Raw genomic sequence first — 22,377 nt, forward strand, 5'->3', positions numbered from 1 at the left:
GGAGAGGGGGATGGGTTTTTGTGAGTAACTGGGGTGGGGAGGGCTGGGGGGGTGCAAAAAAGGGTCACCGAGGAGTGGTGGGGGCTGTTTTGATTTTCTCCACAGGATCTCTGAAAGAAAGCGCACGAGAGAGGGGAGGCAGTCACAGTTTGGAAGAGCGAGACAGGGATAGAGGGAGAGAGAGGGGTGAACTGGTTGGGGGAGGGACTGGGAGAAGACCGCGGCTTATTGGTAGGCTGTAGAGCTCCCTCCTGATGGATTGACTCAGCCTGGATCGAATTACACCGTTTGCCAAGCATTTGTTTTTTCTCTCATAGAAGGAGAGCGCTTTCCGAAGGAACTTGCTTCTTTGCGTGCAGTATTTTGGAATACAGAAACACAACAACATACGAGTACAAATGAGGTGAGTTTTGCATCAGCCGTTCGCGCTGCAAAAGTAATACAGTTACCGCGCAGTTAAGAATAGTAAATGGTACAGTGCTTGATTTCTCGGTTCCACGCTTCCCTGCAAAAGTGATGGCTGCAGTTCCTAAACAATACCGTCTCTACATGTTCTCTTGCATACACAGTGGAAGAGTGTATGTGAATGCGTTCAGTGTTAAATAATTGAAAATATATGCCGGGGTTAAATGGGTGAAATTGTGCCGCTTTGTTCTCAAGCACACGGTTAATGTTTACGTTTCCCTCTGGTTTCCAAAGTTAATAGTAAAGTACTAGTAGGGGGATGGTGTTCGGGGGAGGGGGCTGTACGCACCGCTATTTGATCGTCGTAGAGCTTTGAAGATCAGTCAGCAGTGAGCAGGGCCCGCGGACGGACAGAGCCACATAGAGTGAGAATGTATCTATCTCTCTGGCGATCGGAATTAAATTGTTTGCGCTACTGAGGAAAAAAAGGCAAGTGGGTCCCAAATGGAGCGCCAACCTGAAGGGATTTTACACACTCACTGTTTTTGTTCTTAAATGGATTACAAAAGGAATACAACATTCGATTGGATTTTCCCATACATGAGTAATTTTGGATACTCAAGGTAGGTCTTCTCCATGTAGGCTAATTGTAACTACATTATATGGTTGTTTTGTTCATCAATCAAGTTTAAAGCCTTGCGTAAATCGGTAGGCTGTTAAAGATTACAAGCGTACGGGGTTTTGTTATTTCTTCTACGAGGCAATTAAGGCACTTTTGAATCGACCCCCTTTGGGGGACGGGCGAATATATTAGGCTAGAATAAGATTGCGAGTTTTCGAGTACAGTTTGGCACATACGCCTTACTGTAATCATATGGCAAGCACCGATTCGGAATGTCTGCCGGGGACTGTCTACCAGATCTTCCACTAAAATCTCCCTTTAACCATGTTATTCACTTTGTACGGTCGTGAACTGCACCGCTGTGTATAACCAACCCAAACGCTACCCAAAAGTTTTCTCAAATAGGCTATTTTATGCTATAATAGCCTGGAAAATAAACGATATAAAAAACATTACACTTTCTTTCATACTTCATTTCACAAATCCCCCATGCTGCATGTATTCCACTCCAATATGAAGGTCGACTAGGACAGACGGGCTAATTGTATTGTTTGAACCAGGTTAGGTTGTACATACAAACTTGCCCATCGGATATAGTGTATAGATAGTACTGTACGAGTTTCAATTTGAAGGGTACCCTTTTAGAGATTCAACAGCACGGGTTCGTTTTTTTCCCGTGTAGCCCAGCCTTGTGCATTTATTACCAGTGAAAGCAATTCAACGCATCCCTCCCCATCACTGTTGTCCCTGCACCACTGTCCCTCTCCTCTTTGTTGTCCTTTGTATTGGACCAACATGTGGACTAAAAGGTTTGAAAAGATTTACCACGGGTCGATCTTGAATGGCTGTCCACCCAGTCCGGACAATGCGAACATTAGCATCCGAGTAGCCTACTGCGTGAATTCAGTTTGCAAAGGGGACCCGATATAACCCACGCACTCTCAGTCAGTGAAATCGTGTCACAAAACTTGAAAAATATTCCAGCAAAGAAAATACCATCCTTTTTATTTTTGTTGACAAGTCAAGACTGGAAAGGAGAGGCGTAGCTGAAATGGGAGTTTATTTGTTTGGTATTGGTACAGAGGAGTGTCAGCGCTTAAAGCTGATGTTCCACGTTGCTGTCACAGTGCCAATAATAATAAAAAAAGACCAATACAATGGTTTTGGCTTTCAATAAAATGGACAGTGATTCTGTCCTTTTTTCATTTCAGTTTTAAATATTCATGAGGATTTTAATGCTACAAAAAACACCAACAACCCCATAGCCTACAAATAGTAATTGGATCTATAATTGATAATTATACAGAGGTTAATGTGGTTTATGAAAATAAAAAAACATTATAATGACTGCAAATCTATAGAGCTTGATGCTTGACGCGCAGACCAGGTATGGAATCAGATCCAGCTGTGTGTTGGCGGACGGTCCAGGTGGGCTATGGAGCTCACTCTGCCTGGTCATGCGGTCAAATCCACTGACCAGAACGATCACCGTTAACCCCCCACAATAGCCAGCTGTAACCCCGGAACCAGTGGTGCAAAAAGCCCCCCAAATGATCAGCGTTAACCCATGGGTGCCTTTAGGGGGGGTGAGGGGAACCCCTCCATCCCTGTGTATAATTTGCCTTTTCTAGTCTTATTCATCTCTTCCAATCCACGAGTGTTTTTGGTAGCCTTTCAAACAAACCCCCCCCTTTTATTTAACCTTCTGGGAGCCGTAACGCTAAACTCTGGATTCTCCCGAGACCGGGCTCACTGATGGCTGCTGTTTGGGGTGGGGAGCTATTGTGTTGCGCTTATCCAAAGCCCCTTTGTTTATCAGTCACACCTGCAGCTCAGCCTCCATTGTGTTTTCACTACAGCCCAACTACTGCTGAGCACACCCTTTCCTCCTCTCGCCAAGGCAGGGAAGAAAGCAGCAAAAAGGGGAGTTTATTAGTATTTTCTTTAAAGGTGGCATATCCTGCTCCCTGTGTCAAATCTCCGAAGCAACAAGTCCAGCCTGGCCCTTGCTCAGTAGTACGCCGTGGGTAAACAGTGAGTCGTTTTTCGGAGTCATTATTGTAGTGGGAGAAAAAGCGGTTGTAATCGTGTGTGTGTGTGTGTGTGTGTGTGTGTGTGTGTGTGTGTGTGTGTGTGTGTGTGTGTGTGTGTGTGTGTGTGTGTGTGTGTGTGTGTGTGTGTGTGTGTGTGTGTGTGTGTGTGTGTGTGTGTGTGTGTGTGTGTGTGTGTGTGTGTGAGAAAATATATTTGCTACTACCACCACGATCTGCACGCCACCGCCCGGCTGCCTCTTGGTGGCATCTCGATTTGCTTGAAATTTCTCAAGGTGGCAAAAAACCCAAAAGATTCTTGAGTAGAACTCCATGGTCGGAAGCCCTTTTGATAAATAATATAAAAGCACTCATGCGCAAAATAAAACGTGTTTGGCGCCACTGCCGTGAGCTTCTGGGACGAATGACGGCCCTGAAACCGAACTCGACTCTGATCTGATTTCCTGTGCTGTAAGTTTGCTGCTCTGTGCGGTGCCAGGTGACTGAGGACTTGGCCTGAGGTGATGTGGGGTTGGAGGGTGTCGTTGTTCCACCGGGATTACACTCACCAATCACATCCCCCACGCGTGTTAGGACATCCCACAGTTTTACCACCATCCCCCCCCTTTCCCTGTGCCTCCCTCCTTTTTATTGGCCTCAATCCTCGTTGGTTTACTTCCTGGTCCAGGAACCAAGGAAAGGGCCACAGGACAGGGGGCCATCGGCTACACAGGAAAACAAAAGAGTTATATGCTGAGTCTTGCCTTGCCTGTCGACTCCCATAATCCTCCTCCTTCGCTGATCCGAAGGGTATCTGTTAAGAACACAACCCCCTTCTCCCCTACGAACAGCAATGGATATTCCCTGGAGTTACCGGACTCCTCCTCCTCTATTGGTTTGAGTCCCTGGATGGGTGCCAACAACATCAGCGGAGAGAGTGCGTGATTGCAGGACACTGAAAAGCCTGTAATAACAGAGGCCGGGAGGAGCGTGGACCAGGCAATGCCGTTGTTGCGTGACAAGCCCAGCGTCTCCAGGCTTGTTTAGGCCTATACACTCTCACACGCATGCACAATACGCACGCGCAGACACAAACCCACACGCACACACTGGAGGGCAGGAACCACGGAACTCTATAGGAATAGTCAATAGAAAAAAATACGGCTCACTGGAGATTGGGTAGTAATTTTAGCTCGCTGACCTGTGAATGTCTCCCGTTTCTGTTTTGCATTAGAGTTTCTGAGGGACGGCCCCACCGTATTACGATAGCCAAGCAAGGATCATGGGATATCGCAGCTCCAGCTCTGCCCCTGAAAGGAGTGTTTTTCTTCAATTGTGCAGCTAGAGACACGTCAAGAAAAAAGTTTTTGGTGTGTGCGTGCGCATGTGGACTTATCTTTCTAAGAGGGAATGATGTGAAGCAGGTTGCTAAATCCTACCAGCCTGGGAGATGAATTAGCCATGAATAGAGCCAAGGTGTGTCTGTAAGCACAGCCCGGAGGCTGTATGATAACCGTGCAGAATTAAAATGGGGGGCCCGTTTTATTTTCCTCCTTGTGGTTTATTATGCTTTCACTTTTCTTTTATCTTTTTCCTTTGTGTATGTGGTTTGGGTTTGTGTCCCGGGGATCAATCGGAGATGCAGGAATTCATAGTCGTAGTTTTAACCCTGCAGGCGGATTGTTAGGTGCCTCTTGACTCAGTGGGAGGTCAAGTTTGTTTTCCTGCTTTTGTCGAACTTTCCTCTGTATTATTTTCCGTCTCCCGCTCTCTCTGTCCCCGGCTCTCTCTCTTTCCCCGGCTCTCTCTCTGTCCCCGGCTCTCTCTCTGTCCCCGGCTCTCTCACTGTTCCTGGTGCAGAGCAGGCTCATCACTTATGGTTTAGATTGGGTTGCTAACGGTTGCCCTTCTGAATCGATCTGGGAGTCCATGTGGAAAGCGTGTGGGTCGTCGTCGACCATACGATCATTTATATCTAAATGAGGGCGCCGCGTCTCCTGCTTCCTCCTCCAAGGTAGAAATTATAGTCAGGGGGGTAGGTGACCTTTTTACGCAGCGCTAAGCATCTTTGTGCTTGTCGAAACGTCAAAACCCTTAATTTCTCGAATAAGTGGACTAATTGGAGTGAAGTGCAGTCTTGCCCGGGCCTTGCATCACCCAGGCCCATAATGAGATTGCTCTTTCATCGCACTCGCCGTGTACCAGGCAGGGCTGAATAGCCGTAATGAGACGCCGCAGACGAGTCCCCGTCGTTTTATCAAGGCGGTGACACATCGTGGCTGCAGAGTCCCGCCAGTGTCCGTCGGCGGTGCCGCGGTTAGCAAGGCACATCTCCATACATTAGCAGCAAGCGCGATGCTGTCATTAGCCTTTTTGTTGCGTAAACAAGCCCTCGAATGAATAACACTGGACACTGTTGGAAAATGAGGGGGGGGGGGGGGGGGGGGATACAGCCCCCGGGGTAATCCATAGATGTCCTTTTGTGCCGGCTGCTCAGCTGCCCGATGTGGCGTGCTTCCTGTGCAGATCAATCAGGGCTCTAATGGAGTGGCAGGCGGGGCTCGCGGACCGCGCGGTAGCAGGTGTGCCCCGGGTCTAATTGAAAAGCGCGTCGATATTGCTGTGCGCTTTTGCGTTTGTGAGAGCAATTCTTTCATTAGTACATAGGAAAAGGTGATTAGGCCACCTCTCCGCCCCGGGTTGTGTGTTAGTATGTGTGAATAATGCGTGTGTGTTTCTGTCCATCCCACTGTTCTTTGGGGCTAATTTGTCCCGACGGCTGTTTGTGGCTTCTTCGGTTAATTGTTTATATCCGTTCAGGCTTTGTTGGCATCAATAATTTGTTTGCTGTATAAATATTTGACTGTACATCATTCATTAATGTGCACAGACTTTGCTGTATCGTCAAAATACACAAGAAATTAAGTACTTGCAGAATAGTCGTTGGGAGGGGTAATGATTCATGCTGGTGACTGGTTTTCAGTACAGTCACTGGTTCAGGGCCCTTCCAGTATTTCTACACATGAAGTAATTAGTTATATTACTACTGGGAGATCACATTATATGCAAATCAATGACATTAGGCCCGCGGTACTTTTAAGTTGGAAATACACATGCAACAAAATCCGGATAGCAATCTTAAAGTATGTACCCCAAATTCACTGAATATATTTGATGTGAATGAAACCACAAAATATGGCCCAAAAAGATAAAGGAATAGGACGGTTTCACTCATGGAACCTATTGAACCCATTGATTTAAACACACCCTTAAAAAAGGTCACACAGCAGATCCACACAGCACCTGGATCCATCGAGCGCTGCACCGCCGCTAACCTGGGCGGCGCCACGCGTAACATGTAGCCGTAACACCGACGCAATAAGCTGCTAATAGAAGTCAGCCCAGGTCACCACAATAACAGGCACTCTGATAGTGACACTGATGAAGTCGCACAAGCTGCTGATTGTTATTGAACGCGGCCCGCTGCTAGCGATCGTTGAGCAGATGTGTGGTGGCGGCGGGGCTGCCCTGGACCTGACAGGGCTCACTTCCTCCCCGTGCAACGCCACACCGAGCCCCCCACCTCCACACCCGATTGGACCGTTGGCCGACCTTGCCTCAGACAGCAGATGCTGTTGAGGGTTGGAGGGGAGATGCCAAGCCCAGTCAGCATAACACACACGGTGTGAGTGTGTGTGTGTGTGTGTGTGTGTGTGTGTGTGTGTGTGTGTGTGGGGGGGGGGGGATCTGCTCTGCAGACCTCTCTGTAGGGAGGTGGGCTGTATCTGCTGTTGGAGCCAATGTTTTGAGTCGGGGTCGGATATGCACATGCTTGTCGTAAGGTTAGAGTTGCAAGCATCGACCGGGTACGTAAACACACGGTTGAGAGTCAGGTCATCAGTGTGTGTGTGTTTGTGTGTGCTCTCCAGGTAACATCTCCAGCAGTGTAAACCAGGAAGTGCGGCTGTACCAGGAGCCATGGGCCGGAGAGCACTGCTTGCGCTCTGTGAGCTGCTGCTACTTCTGCTCCTGACCGCCTCGCTCACCGTCCTCGCTGTCAGCTTCCCGGAGGACAACACACCCCTCGATGTGGTCGACGCCCACTGTGAGTGCACACACGCACACGCACACACGCCAAACACACACACACACACTCTAACGTATCAATAAACCTAGGTTCACAACAAAGTGTGGGCTGTTAGGGGAACAGCTGTTTGTCCTGTTGACAAAAAAAACTTTTAGTTTCAGGGTTACAGACATTTGCAGATTACTGTGTCGAAATGAATCAAGAATATTTCAAGTGCAAGTAAGGAATAACACAAAATTGTTGTGGGAGAAGAAGCACTGATTTGGCTTTTGGTTCTCGCTAGACTGCATTGTACCACGGCTATTTACAGAAGCGTTAAAAATGACACCTGGGTGTTGGTTGAGGATTGGTATTACTACTGTTGACTCTGCCTCCGCTATAACACTTGTAGAGTTTTAATCAGTAATACATCGTATTCACTGTGTGTGTGTGTGTGTGTGTGTTTTTTCCAGTTTCGAGGCAGTACCCTGTTTTCAGAGGCAGGCCCTCTGGAAACGAGTCGCAGCATCGCCTCGACTTTCAACTGATGACCAAGATACAGGATACCTTGTTCATCGCTGGCAGGTAAAAAAAAACCTCCTCTTACTCTCAAACTGATAAACAAATACACTTAACACGCACGCATAACATCACACACACACACATACCAATCGCCACCCACCCACACGTGGAAATGCATACACTCACAACTCGGTGTGAACAAACACGCATAGAAACACAACGTTACACACACTCAAAGTCCACCATTCACTTCCTCTCTCACACACCCCTGCCAACCCCCCCCCCCGTCCCCCCCGTCCCCGTCCCCCTCCCTCTTTCTCTCACATCTCTGCTCATTTCTTGATGTCTGCCTACTCACTCCTTGGCAGGTATCGCAACAGGAGTGGGGGCGCTCTTTAGTGATATTAGATCTGTGGCGTCCACAACCCCCCCCCCCCCCCCCCCCCCCCCCTCCTCCTCCAAGTCTGATGTATTTTGGTGGTATCGATCAGGACGACACCCGATGCAAAGTCAGGGCTTTCCTGGTGTCCTGTCTCAGCGTGGTGTTCTGGTGTGTCTTTACGAGGATTTGGATTAAAAGTGAGGCGGCTAGCAAAGAGACCCTGGTGGGAAATCACTCCTGAAAGGCCAGGTTATAAAATCCAACACCGTGACTCGGCCTCGGTAATCAACAGTAAACGGATGCCCCGTGCTGCAAACGCAGCCTTCTGTGATTTGTATTTTCCTGCTGAAATTGTCAGGAATTTACTGTCCTCCACCGGTGCAGACAACATTACGACCGTCAGGCTTTCACAGTGTGGTGTAATGAAGGTAGCAAAAAAAGGAGACTATTTCCCTTTTTTTCCCTCTCGTTTAGGTTCTCAATTAAAAGCAGCAGGTGTAAAATATTTGTTTAACAGCGTAATTGCTTTCACATAGTTATTCTTGAACAGTGTCACATAAAAGGTGGGCCGAGGCGGCTATTGGATTTGTATATATCTCGCATGAGGTCATCGTATTAATTGTGCCACGCGAGGGATGTTGATATGGGCGGGTCATTCAACTGTATTTGTTTTGTCTGCCCACAGAGACCAGGTGTACCTTGTGAGCCTCAGAGAGTCCTATAGGAATGAGATCATTCCGTACAGGGTGAGACACACGCACACCAGAGAAATTGTTTTGTGCGTGGGACATGAGGTCATTATGTGTGGGTTACAGCAAGAGGGATTTATATTTGTGGAAGTGCATGTGTGAATGTGGTATGTGTCTGTGAATGTGTTCCTGTGCGAGCATGTCCCTCGTCCAGTTTGTGTATGTGATGTTTTATGTGTCTCGCCAGAACCTACTTTGGGTGTCTAACACGCGCTGCTTTTGTGGATCTTTCCAGAAGCTAACATGGCGATCGGGCCCAGCAGACCGAGAGATGTGCGCTGTCAAAGGGAAACACAGAGTGAGCAGCAGGCTATTCACTCACTTCTCAAACTCAACATTTACCCAGCTGATACTGGGCTGGAAGACAACGTTCAAATCAAATAAGATATGTGAGATAGACTCTACCTGGTCTTTTGTGTGGGTGTCCTAATGTCTTTTTTTTTTTTCTTTTTAAGGACGAGTGCCATAACTTTATTAAAGTTCTGGTTCCCCGGAACGATGACCTTGTCTTCATCTGCGGGACCAACGGCTTTAACCCCATGTGCCGGTACTACAGGGTGAGTCATCCATACAACTGTACGTGTGTTTGCGTGTGCGTGCGTGCGCTTAAGCGGTTCTCACCCGTACCGGTTATCTGAGTCTTTTGTTTCTCTGGCCCAACCAGCTGGACAACCTGGAGTTTGACGGAGAAGAGATAAGCGGACTGGCACGTTGTCCCTTTGACTCCAAACAGACCAATGTTGCACTTTTCGCAGGTAAGAAAAACACATCGGCAGACGCTTGACGCAGAGAGTCTCATAATGTCGATATCTGCGGCCTCATTATCGCCTCTATCCTCATTGAATGCGACTCCGCCTCACCAGCCCTAATAGATTAGGGCCTTTTATCATATAATGTGGAGCGTGGGGGCGCGACAGCAGAGAGTAGTGTAATGCGCTATCTGATCCCGGTGTCACGCGGTGTTCTCTCAGATGGGAAGCTGTACTCTGCCACCGTGGCCGACTTCCAGGCCAGCGACGCTGTGATCTACCGCAGCATGGGGGACGGCTCGGCCCTGCGCACCATCAAATACGATTCCAAGTGGCTTAAAGGTAAGAGGAGAGAAGGGGATCGGATCTCGTTTATAAGTAGATGTTTTTGTTTTTTCTGCATGCCATGCATCCACGGAAGCGTGTGGCTGGCGGTGGGGCTGGATGTGGATTTGGGAGAGGAATGGATAGCTGGGAGCGTTGGCCCTTGGGGAACGGTCTGCTTCTCCCCACCAGGCGATCTAGGTCACACTCTGAGTCATTCACCTCCCGCCTCCGGGGGGAGGACTAAATAAATATATAAGTGACAAAAAATAAACCCCCTGAAATATTCAAGCGTGTGCCGCGACGGTGACGCTGCAAAATGAATAAGTAAGTAAATAAATAAACCCCACTTCCGACTGCGTTCCTCTCCCCTTCTCCCAGAACCCCATTTCCTCCATGCAGTGGAGTACGGCAACTACGTCTACTTCTTCTACCGGGAGATCGCGGTGGAGCACAACAGCCTGGGCAAGGTAAGGGCCGTCCGCCTGGAGTTATCCTCACCGACCCCCCCCTCCCCCACTCCACACACAAATGTACATCTTGAAAACAGACTAGTTTTTCCATTCCGCCAGCGTGAGCATTTTGTAGCGTTGCAGGGGTCCCGGTGGAGATCCCCAGCGGCAGCGGTCCACTAGTGCGTGCTTATTTCGTGTTAGGCTACATGAGTCAACTCCAAGGGCGATATTCTCCGGTTGATGTTCTGCCCCTGTGTAACTATTATGCTGGGAGCGGCTTTATTTCTCGGGGGTGTGCTCTCGCTTTCTGTCGGTCTCGGTCTCGGTCTCTCTCTCTCCCTGTCTCAAACATGCGTTCACCAGGTCAAACACAGACATGCACGCACGTCCATGCCCACAGAGGGAATTAGGGTGTTCTGTGTTTGGCAGAGGGAATTAGGGAGTGCTGTGTTTGGCGGCAACTTCCGTTTGGACCAGATTGGGGGGGGGGGTTGTGTGCGGTCTGCAGCGGCTGCCGGAAGCACGCTCTCCACGCCAGCCGCTGGCTTGATAAATAATGTAGTGATGCTAATGCTGCGGGTTAACACCTGGCGTCTGATGGAAGTTTGAACTGCTGAATTATTGAAGCTGTCGTAGCAGGCCGCTTCACTGGCGGCCTCGTCTGCACTCGAGCCTCCGAAAACTCTGTGCGATTGTTTGCCCAGAGAGACAATGCGCACACACACACTGCCGATCTCTGCTGCACAGTCACTGCACTGCCGGACAGACTGGCGAATTAAATACATCTGCTCCAATCAAAGCATGTGAACTTAAAAGTGGAAAGTTTAGTGTGTGTGTGTGTGTGTGTGTGTGTGTGTGTGTGTGTGTGTGTGTGTGTGTGTGTGTGTGTGTGTGTGTGTGTGTGTGTGTGTGTGTGTGTGTTGCATGGTGAAGACATGCATTATTTACAGCGTCAAAGTGTTTTTAGTGACGCTCCTCTGCCTCTTGTTTTCCCCCTCTCCGTCCCCACTCTTCCTGGCTCCCCATCCGACCCGCCAGGCCGTGTACTCCCGGGTGGCGCGGATCTGCAAGAACGACGTGGGGGGCTCCCAGCGGGTGCTGGAGAAGCACTGGACGTCGTTCGCCAAGGCGCGCCTCAACTGCTCCGTCCCGGGCGAGTCCTTCTTCTACTTCGACGTGCTCCAGTCGGTCACCGACATCATCCACATCGACGGTGTGCCGTCCGTGGTGGGCGTGTTCACCACGCAGATGAACAGGTGAGCCGGCCTATACAGCGTGGGGTTGGACTCTGGTTCTAGGCCCAGGGTGAAATACAACGCAAGGAGATGAAAGGGCGGGTTGTAACCGGGCCGGTTGTGGTGGCACTCCCTGTGCAGCATCCCGGGTTCGGCGGTGTGTGCCTTCTCCATGGGCGACATCGAGAAGGTGTTCCAGGGGCGCTTCAAGGAGCAGAAGACCCCCGACTCCGTGTGGACCCCCTTCCCCGAGGAGAAGCTACCCAAGCCCAGGTAATGCTCCCCTGTTTGTTGGTGTAGGCTTTCGACACTAGTCGACGCGGCAACATTTTTGTAAATATAGCCGAGAAAAAGGTAAAAAGTCCCACTTGAAGATGAAGGCCTCGGTGAATGGGTTCTTCGGTCTGATTTGGATGGCCGCTCGACCGTACCGTCTCTCTGTTCAGTTTAACCCCGGTGAAATCAGACCTATTTTGTTATTGGGCAGACCCCTGATCTGCTTATTAGCTCACGTAAATGCCAGCTGCTTATCGTTAAATAATTGACCGGCCATAATTAGAAGGCTTGCGTTTTGAACCTGTTCATACTGGAGCCCATACGGTTACATGGGTAGTCCTGAATGACGTCCTCGCCACGAAGTCTATGATGCTGCTCATTGCTCTTGTAAATCATTCATGGCTCGGATAACGTGCATATGTATATTTTATGATTCCATTTGGGGCCTTTTTGTGATCTTTAAAAGCACCTGCTCCCCAAACAATACGCGCACATACACACTCACCATCCCTTCGCCCAAGCATCTCTCTCTAGGCCTTTCAGGAGGCTTCATCCTTCCCTGAGTGCTAGTATTATATACTTTCTGTTTGACCCTTTGCCGTGTGTGTGTGTGTGTGTGTGTGTGTGTGTGTGTGTGTGTGTGTGTGTGTGTGTGTGTGTGTGTGTGTGTGTGTGTGTGTGTGTGTGTGTGTGTGTGGCAACCTTTAAATCTTAGGCCCGGGTGCTGTGCGGGCCAGGGTCCGGCAGAGTCCTTCAAGAGCTCCATCGAGTTCCCAGACGAAACGCTGCAGTTCATCAAGTCCCACCCTCTGATGGACACGCCGGTGCCCTCCATACGAGACGAGCCCTGGTTCACCAAGACGCGCGTCAGGTAACATCAGAGAGAGAGGACATCGTCACGTGGCTCCCCTTCGTACACCTCACTCTGATCATCTTCACATTAAGGCCCAATCCCATTTCTACCCCTTACCCCTTCCCCTTACCCCTCCCCCTTGTTTTAAAGGGGTAAGGGGTAGAAATGGGATTGGGCCTAAGTATGATCCAATAAGTCCTAATGAGTACACCTGGGGCAGTGAGGTGAAGCAAAGTTTCCCTCAAATCATCATCGTCAGCCTACGCACAAAAATGTAATTGGAGCGATCAGGGTAGTCGTGGCGCTGAAACCCCAGAAAACATCCCCGCAGTAGGTTAATGAAGTCCGACCCCGGGCCGCCTGAGGGCTGACGGAACTGACGTATTCAAATTGACTGGCCTATTTTGCATGCACCGCCATCTGCCGTGACTGACTCGTACGTGTGTGTGTGTGTGTGTGTGAAGGTACCGGCTGACGGCGCTGGCGGTGGACACAGCGGCGGGACCCCACCAGAACTACACCGTGGTGTTCATCGGCTCGGAGGCTGGGGTGGTCCTCAAGGTGCTGGCCAAGACAACCTCAGCCTCCCTCAACGACAGCCTGCTCCTGGAGGAGATAGATGTGTTCAACAAGGCCAAGTAGGGACATGACCTCACCCTCGTCCTCGCTCTGTCTTGCTCTCCTTTATTTCCTCATTATATATCCTCCGTTTGCTTTCCTTTCGTTCGGGTTCCCCGATGACCTCTTTCTCTGTCCCTCCCGCTCCCGCTCTCTCTGTCACATTTTGTTCTATCTCTGTTCATCCTTTTCTTTCTTTGTCTGTCCCTTTTCTCTCACTCTCTTTCCCTCTTTCTCCAGCGGCCCGTTATTTCTATTAGAGCTGATCATATGTTAATGTAATTCTGAGATTGTCGCATGAGACAATCATCTGGGATTTTGGGAATAATCCTGTAATATTAGTGATGCGGCTTACAAGCTTTCGTTTCTTCCTGTGCTTACTTGCTGCATTACCGAACCACATTTTCATCATCTTAATACAGTTCCAGCTGAGGTGAATGCATAATGAATGCCTCTACAGTATATCATCAGATCCAGGCCACATTTTGCCAATATTTTTTGTTTTGAGGCAGGGAAATGGTCATCCTAAAATATTGTAAATATTGGAGGAGAACAGATGTGTCTACAAATATGGAAAACATTGGCCAATGGCTTAATATCAAGTTAGCCGGTTAAACATGGTCATGGCTCTGCAGCAATCTCTCTTGGTCGTGTTCACAGTGATCTCCTTTTACTGTCCACTTCCCTTTACTTGTACTGGATCAGCAACTGCTAACTATGAACTAAAGTGGTACTTCCTGGCGTTGCATCAAGTGTCTGGTTTCATTGTGTGTGTGTGTGTGTGTGTGTGTGTCTGTGTGTGTGTGTGTTTTTTTGTTGTGTTGGCTGGATTTGTGTGTGTGTGGTGCATGTCGAGAGCGTGTCAAGACGTTTCAGGCCTGTTAAAGGGGCGAAGAAGCGCGGCATGGATATTCTCTGCACTCAATGTCCGATTGGATCCGCCAATTATGGCGGTCATACTTATCGAAAGCGACCGCTGATCAAGTTCCTTTCACTGTTTCTCTCTCTCTCTCTCTCATAAACCTCCTTCTCCCTTTGTCAATATCTTTATCTCTCTTATCTCCCTCCCATCTCTCTCTTATCTCTTTCGGACTCTTGACTCTAACCGATATCCCTCCCTCCCTGGTTCCTAGATGCCTGTCCAGTCACGAGGACGACAAGCGGGTGCTCTCGCTGCACGTAGACGCCGACACCCACAGCCTGTATGTGGCGTTCTCCAGCTGCGTCATCCGCATCCCGCTGAGCCGCTGCGAGCGGCACACCTCCTGCCACAAGTGAGTGAGAGGCACACCTGAACCTCAGACAGCAGCCTCGGGGCCAGAGGGGCTGCGGGGGGCACGGAGGGCCTGGTGGGACCAGCATCCGTCGGTTCCACTTTGGTTCAATTTTTCCTCCCACAGAGCTCATAAAACCAAAGGCAATAATACAAATTAATCTTTAGCCCTCTTAAACCTGGTTAATGTTTAGTTGAGCAAACTGAGTTCAATAGTGTGTCCCACCAGCTCATCGTGTGTGTGTGTGTGTGTGACCACAGGTCTTGCATAGCGTTGCGGGACCCCTACTGTGGCTGGAAGAGCCATGGCGCCTGTGAGAAGATCCAGCCAGGCGTTCTGTAAGTGTCTCGGGGCCGATCGTGGAGTTCGTATTACACTACACTGGCTCCAAGAGGTCCAACCTATCAATAACATACCAGCCAGCGGTTTGGCCGTTTTTTTAATGCTCGATTCTTCTCCTCTTCCCCCCCCCCCCCCCCCCCCCCCCCCCCCCCCAATCTCTTTCTCTGGGCCTCTCTTAGGACTGGATATGAGCAAGATGTGGAGTTCGGAGACACCGCTCAGCTAGGAGACTGTCATGGTGAGGCTTTCATCACCATGTCTTTCCATCTGCTACCACACACACTCTTATACAGGCACACATACACACACACACACACACACACACACACCCACACACACTCACTTGGACACACATCCACATCCACACGCAGACAGAAACCATCCTCACACACCATGAACCCACGCACTCCACACCAGTAACCCGTCCAGTAACGTCCCCCCCCCCTCCCTCTTGCGTCACTCTCTCTGTATTAACAAACACATTCAGCATATGCTCGGTTCCATGGCCACCTGTGACTAATGTGGCCCAAGAGGACCTCAGAGGGCCCAGGCTCAGCTGGTACAAACGCTAGAGGCCCCCCACAAGCAAAAAAACAAACCAACATGCAGGGTGTACTTTTGGTTCCCCCTGGGTCCCTTCCTCTGTACCAGCTGAAGCTGACCCCCCCCCACCCCGCCCCCTACCCCCCCTACCAGGCTGAACCCTCAGTGCCGGACAGAACCAGAGGCACCGCCAGCGAGTGCTTTGCTGCCTTACTGCTCCGCCCTATGAAATGCACTCTTTACTTTCTTTTACTTTTTCTCCCCCACCTATTTTACTTTTGAACCCCTGAATTCATGACTGATTTCTTGTCCTTTTTTGAATTCTTTGTAGCATTTTTGCCTTCTACGTCAGCGCCAGGTTACAAATCATTTGGCGACCCGACCTCTGGTTAGTTTGATCTTTTACTCAAATGGTTTCCCTCTCTGAGTTCAGCATCTCCGACCCCGCGTCGCTCCTCTCCTCCCGACTCATCCTCCTCAAACAAATCCCTTTCTGAGAAACTTTGTCATCTTCCTCCTGTGATCATCATTCTCATCATCTTCAACAGCCCCTCTCTCCCCCCCCCCCGGGGCCACACTACTACCACAGCATAGAATCAGTGCTCTGTTCTCCGCACCGATCTCGCGCACTACGCCTCACTCACCACTTCCTGCTCCTCTACTTTCTTCTTCCTGCATGAACCTCACCAGTGCCCTCCACAACAAACTCATCAGCATCGCTGTGGTGTACCGACTCCTTCCTTTACCTCCAAGATGTGCTCCTCTTGATCCTTCCCATCTGAGCAACCCCCCCCCCCTTCCCCCTCCTCTCCCTCTTCCCCTCCCCCTGATTTGTCAATGTCAAAAGTTCAAATCCTTGTTTAATGTTAAATGTGACCCGTTGGCGTCTGAAAAGTAACATCGGTTCATGGAAAGCCATCGTATAGGCCACTAACCCCTCAAAGAGTGATGACCATGCTTACTAACGGGGAATGATAACCGTGTTGTCCCGACATGTGTGCACCGTTTGTTAACAATTTGTTTGTCACCACAGACATGGACTTTTCATCCGCACCAGTCACTGCTGGCCTGCCCAGTGGGCCCATACTCCCCCCAGTACTCATTCCCACTCAGAGTCCCGGTTCTGGGCCTGATCCAGACGCGTTTGGCTCAGGCCATGTGCTGCAGGATGACCCGGCCACCTCCCATTCTTTAGACTCTGTCCCAGGGGGGCATGAGGGTAAGGCCATGCAGAGTGGAAGCTGCCACATGGAACCCAGTAGGATAGCTGCCAAAGTACTGCTTTTATGAAGACACGTATCCACATCAGTTACACATTACTCCCATATAAACGCCTATCTGTTCAGTTATATAAACCTTCTGGATCTGTTCCAGCCTATGTTTCACCACATACAGTTGCAGGCACATTGGCAGCTATAAGGGTTTTCCATCTAGTTACGGCCAATTTCATTTTGACCTGTTTTTGTTAATAGAATAAATTATAAAAAAATTCTGTTATGTTACTCTTTCACCTGTATGTTCATCTTTGTTCTTTATTCTTTGAATCAATATTATCCAAACAATAGCCTTCCTCTTTTTCTTTCTTTGTTTCCTTCTATTGACTCTGCCAGTCATTCTTATCAGTAGATTTAAAATAAATAAAACTAAAAGAGTTCCTTCTTCCTTCTGCTTTGATTTGGCATCAGCTTCTGCCCAAATAGACTCTCAAGCCTTGGCCGCAGTTGCGCTTTAGCCCAGGGTGGTAGATCATTCACCATCTCCGCTGAACCGCATCGCTCTACTGACTGCACGGATGACTAACACTTAGATAACTAACTGTTCCATGTCTGTGGTTACTCACAAAACCTCCACTAATAACCACAAATGTCTTCACACCTCGGGAAATCTTTGGTTTTCATTCCCTGATGGAAATGCATCACTAACCTCTCTTTGTTTTTGTATACCGATTTAAACAAATCCAAAAAAAAATCTTCTAATGGAAACTGGATCAAGACACCATTTTGATTCCATCCCTCCTAAACTAACAGATCAACTTCTCCTGTAGAGCTGGTGATCTGGATGTCGGCACCTAACACTTTTTGGCCCCAATGTTGCCAACTTTCTTCCTTGACTCGTCTTAAGAGGAATAGGAATCGGTACATGGATCTTGCTTAATCACTTTCTTGGCGTGTTGGGAATGGGCGTTGTAGTAACAGCCACTCATGCATGATTGACTTCCTCATGCACAAACATGCACCCTTCTACGGTTGAACAAAGGCTGGGCTATAGAGCCGCTTTCATCGGCCCCACTGTGCGTTTTTAACCCATTCTCTGTCGGGTTTCCAGGCATTTGGGACATCCAGGCGAGTGAGGCCAACCAGATGGTCCATATGAACATCCTTATCACCTGCGTGTTCGCCGCCTTCCTACTCGGAGCTCTGCTGGCAGGCCTGGTGGTGTTCTGCTACCGGGACTCGGTGCTCCACAAGCCCAGACGTGTCCGCAAAGACGCAGAGGCCGTGCCGCCCTGCTCCGACTCCACCGGGAGCTTTGCCAAACTCAACGGCCTCTTTGACAGCCCTGTGAAGGTACAGCCACTGTCGGAGACAGAGACACGACGCTGACACTGTTGTTGACCCAAAAATTGCTTTGGGTACGATTTGCTCATTGAATTATGTTTCAGGAATACCACCCCAACATGGACTCTCCCAAGATGTACACCAACCTGCTGAGCAACGGCAAGGACCTCGCCTCGCCCAGCGGCGACGTCAAGACCATGATCCTGTGCGACGGCTGCCAGCCCCCCGAGCTGGCCGCCCTCCCCACGCCCGAGTCCACGCCGGTGCTCCAGCAGAAAGGCCTGCAGCCCATCAAGAACCAGTGGGAGCGGGCCAGCGCCAAGGTCAGCAGCTCCCGGAAGGAGTCCAACCCGGCCGCCAAGAGCTCGCAGTTCCTCCCCTCGTCTCCCCCGCCTCCCCCCACCGCCAACCCCCACCACCCCCACCCGCCCCTGGGCCACTCCCACATCCCCAGCGCCGTGGTGCTGCCCAACGCCACGCACGAGCACCCCGACGACGAGCGCGCCGACGGGGCGCCCCCCTGCCTCTCTGACAAGAAGGCGAAGAACCCGGAGGCCAAGGGGAGCCGGAAGGAGCAGAAGCGGTCGGTGGACGCCCGCAACACGCTCAACGACCTCCTGAAGCACCTCAACGAGGCCGGGGCCAACCCCAAGGGCCTCCTCCAGGAGGGCTCGGGCCCGCGGCCCCGGCCGCACCTCATGCTGGAGCCCATGGAGGCGCTGACGGAGGTGCCGCCCAAGGTGCCCAGCAGGGAGGCCTCCCTCTACTCCCCCTCCTCCTCCCTGCCCCGACACAGCCCCACCAAGCGGGTGGACGTGCCCATGCCCTCCAGCCCCACGGGGAGCCTGAGCATGGGCGGCACGCTGGAGAGGCAGGCGCGGGGGTACCACCTCCACCGGAGCGCCTCCCACCGGCAATCGCTGTCCACCTCGCCCAACGGGGTAACTATGGGCGTGTCTATGAGCCGCCAGCACAGCATGAACCGAGGCGGGGGCTACATGCCCCCGACGCCCCCCTCCAGGATGGACTCCCACGGCGGAGCCATGGCGGCGGGCATGCACTCGCCGCACCCCCCCTCCCTCTCGCGGCAGAGCAGCTACAGCGGCTACGGCTCGCTCCCGCGCACCGGCGTCAAACGGACTCCGTCGCTCAAGCCCGACGTGCCCCCCAAGCCCAACGGGTTCCCCCCCCAAACTCCTCAGATGCGGGTGGTCAACAAGTTCAGCTATTGAAGACGGGGACGCCTTGCGGTGAGTGAGCTCCAGGACGCTCTGAGCTAGGGGGGGGGGTCCCGACGGCCATGGCGCCATAGGACGGGATAAGGTGGGTCCCAGCGTGGGATTGTGCGCCACTGCGTGTTCCCCAACACGGAACACTGCACAATCACCAAACGACACCGGGGGGGGGGGGAAAGACATTGCACGGGTGGCCAAAGATTCTCGTTGGGTCTCGTTCGTTCCCCTCGTCCGCCTCCCTCGCCAGCAGTAGCCCCGGCCCACGACAAGCAGAGGGAAAGGGAATCTGTGGCCTCCCCCCCGGCTTCAAGCGCCCTGTTCCCCTCTGAGATGACAAAGGGTTAACGGCACCGGCTTTGGGTTCGCTGCGCGACCCATGTATTTTCGGTACGTCGTTTCAAAACACAGAGCTGTACTTGAAGAATGGGTCCAATTTGTCATAATCTCTGAGCACTGTCTTCCCACTAATGTGAAGTGAATAAGGGAGCGTGTTAATTCGGCCGTGCGTGGTTCAAATGACTGATTAATAGCGTGGCCGAACGAAGAAGTATTCTGGCTCGGTGGCCGCACGTGGGAGACGCGGGTCCACTTTAATCGTGAATTCTGGCGGGATACAACAATCGACGGTGAATGCCCATGATTGGGCTTGTGTGTGTGTGTGTGTGTGTGTGTATCTGTTCAATAGTGGCTCAGTGTCTCGACAGCACAGACACGCAGCAACCCCCCACCTGCTGGCTAGAGTGGTACTTCACACAGAAGCTGTGTTGTGTCTTCATCCAATCACATCATCAACATGAGCAATTGTCATTTAGTTTCCATTGTTAAAGAAACTACTATCTGAGCCCATTTCCAACTTCAGAGTGTGGGGCGGGCGGGGGGGGGGGGGGTTCGTCTCGATGACCCAAAACTTCAATCTCACTGTTAATGGTTAATAGGGTTAATGGTTAATACGAAGCTGTATTTTTCATCTCCCATCCATTTCCAATGGTTCATTTATCCCTGACTAGTTCTGTGTGGATCAGAATGCTTTCGGAAGAGTAGTGTACATTTTGGGCTACATTTAGACAGACGTCGGTCTGGATCTACCTGTTTGGCTGTGTAAGCGCAGCACTAATGCACTGTTAGACGTGAATAGTTCCCCCCCCGATAGGAGACGCCTCGCCCCCATGTAGGAGACTTGAGCTGTCACCATAACGTCTACTGCCCTCTGATATGGATGTCTTTCTTTATGTAGCAAACTGTATTATTGGGGGGGGGGGGGGGCAGGGTGGGAAACGCTGCTCACGGAGACATCATGTCCCTTCACAGAAGGGCGGGCCTGCTTTAATATTGTTTTCTGTTTCGGAAAATCTGAGATGAACCCGTGTGTGCAATTTAAAAAGACGTAGGAACAGTGTGATGCATTAATCCTATACGAAACATGGGGCTCGTCTGAAATGACCTTGGTTCTGTAAGCCTTTGCCCAGGTGAAGGGACCCAACCGCAAACCCCACCCAACAACAGACCCATTGAGTGGCCAATGTACAATCAACACCATTATTACCAATGTGTCCTAAAGTCATGCTGGTAATGACGATACCCTGTACATACTACTTATAAATAGGAGCATAAATATTTTTAGGTGAGGCCCTGAATCTGTGCATTGTGTGCCTTATTCAACGAATGATCAATCTCCACTATGTAATATTGGCAATGTCAATTGGTCTGCAGTATATTATTGTTATGTAGTGGGGGGGGGGGGGGGGGGGTGCAAATTCTTATCAAATTGGAACAAAATGTGTTTTTGAAGAACCCACGCCTTGTTTGGGGGCAAATGTGGAAAGCAAAATATAATTTGGAGTCAATCGCATTTCAAAGATAGGTAGAAAGGAGGTGAAAGCTGCTAAATCATGAAAGGCAAGGTGTTAATTCGTGTCGATGTGCCATGCAGCGAATGTATTCCCCTGGAAACGGGGACGTGGTGGGGGTTAGGCGTCGCCCACCCCCCTCACAGTATATCTCGAGCGGTCCGCTCAACACAGTACGACACACACAGGAGGGGTTGCGTTCGATTAGTAATGACTACATCTTATGGGTGGTAACTTTACAGTTTAGAGTGATTTACATGCCTGTTTGAGCCCAAAGCCACGTTTTGTTTACAAGTGATGATTGTATTTATGATTATTTTTTTGTTTTGTTTCATCATAACAGTGTTTGGGCTCCCTCTCTCTTTCTCACTCACTCACACACACACACACACACACACACACACACACACACACACACACACACACACACACACACACACACACACACACACACACACACACACACACACACACACACACACACACACACTCATATAGTTCTAAGGACATGCACTAACACACACATACTCTGACATAAACACGCAAAACAACTATGTACCAAGAAATACACCCAAACATACCGGCTGTGCTCCACTGCCTACTACATCGCTATATGAACTCCAACTTTCAGTCGCGACCGAAGCCTTCGTGTGTCCGTGTGAGCTCTCTGTATGTGGAGACGTACCGGATTTGGTCCACGTGTACTCTCTTTCAAATACTTTGCAACACACTCGCTGCAAGGCCAGGTGTACATATGTTCTCCAGAGTATTTCAGCGTGTAGATATATTGTAAAGTTGTACTGTGAATGTGTAAATAATATTGGTCTTTGTTTCATGATACATTTTTTTTGGGTTGATTTATTATTATTTTTTTAACACGGCATGTAGAGTTGAAATAAAATATTACTGCACAGTATATCCCGTGGTGGAATGACCTTTTTGATATTTACGCAGGTGTTGAAATCTGCTTGTGTGTGGCATCTCATGCCACCAAATGTGAGACAATCAGAGAAAGGGGTTGCCTTAACAGATACTTTGCTGCTGTGATGACCTGGTCTCAAAAATCATTGAGATATCTCGGGGTGCTTGAAAAAGAATATATTTGAACGTTCCGTGTGACCCTGATAGCTAATGACCAGGAAGGTTGAGAGTCCACAGAATCATTAAGAGCTTTAGATCTATTTTTGGACCGCTGGTGGTTTTGAAGTTGGAGGCCACTCCAGATAGCATATGGGAAAGCTTCCAGAGTCATTTGTTGCCGTAGAAACCAAACATCTGGATGACTGCTGCTC

At 50.1% G+C, this 22,377-nt stretch overlaps 1 protein-coding gene across 6 annotated transcripts; it reads left to right on the plus strand.

The window, feature by feature from the left end:
• The first annotated feature begins 155 nt into the window (after positions 1–155).
• On the plus strand, positions 156–22,001 carry sema6d (semaphorin 6D). Of its 6 annotated transcripts, none has more exons than XM_030376998.1 (20): positions 156–403; positions 6,987–7,162; positions 7,597–7,708; positions 8,713–8,773; positions 9,012–9,074; positions 9,232–9,333; positions 9,441–9,531; positions 9,748–9,867; positions 10,231–10,319; positions 11,343–11,560; positions 11,681–11,812; positions 12,531–12,686; positions 13,133–13,306; positions 14,420–14,560; positions 14,821–14,898; positions 15,082–15,140; positions 15,777–15,833; positions 16,479–16,664; positions 17,771–18,012; positions 18,108–19,235. In XM_030376998.1, exons 2-20 carry the CDS (start codon positions 7,036–7,038, stop codon positions 19,233–19,235), a joined length of 3,336 nt encoding a protein of 1,111 aa, XP_030232858.1. In that variant the 5' UTR covers positions 156–403; positions 6,987–7,035. The 6 variants fall into 6 exon arrangements, with proteins under 6 accessions (XP_030232858.1, XP_030232862.1, XP_030232861.1 ...); XM_030376999.1 differs by lacking the exon at positions 156–403 and adding an exon at positions 771–1,028; XM_030377002.1 differs by lacking the exon at positions 16,479–16,664.
• Positions 22,002–22,377: the final 376 nt, after the last annotated feature.

The sequence above is a fragment of the Gadus morhua genome, chromosome 14 (genome assembly GCF_902167405.1).
Source record: "Gadus morhua chromosome 14, gadMor3.0, whole genome shotgun sequence".
NCBI classification, from domain to species: Eukaryota; Metazoa; Chordata; class Actinopteri; order Gadiformes; family Gadidae; genus Gadus; species Gadus morhua.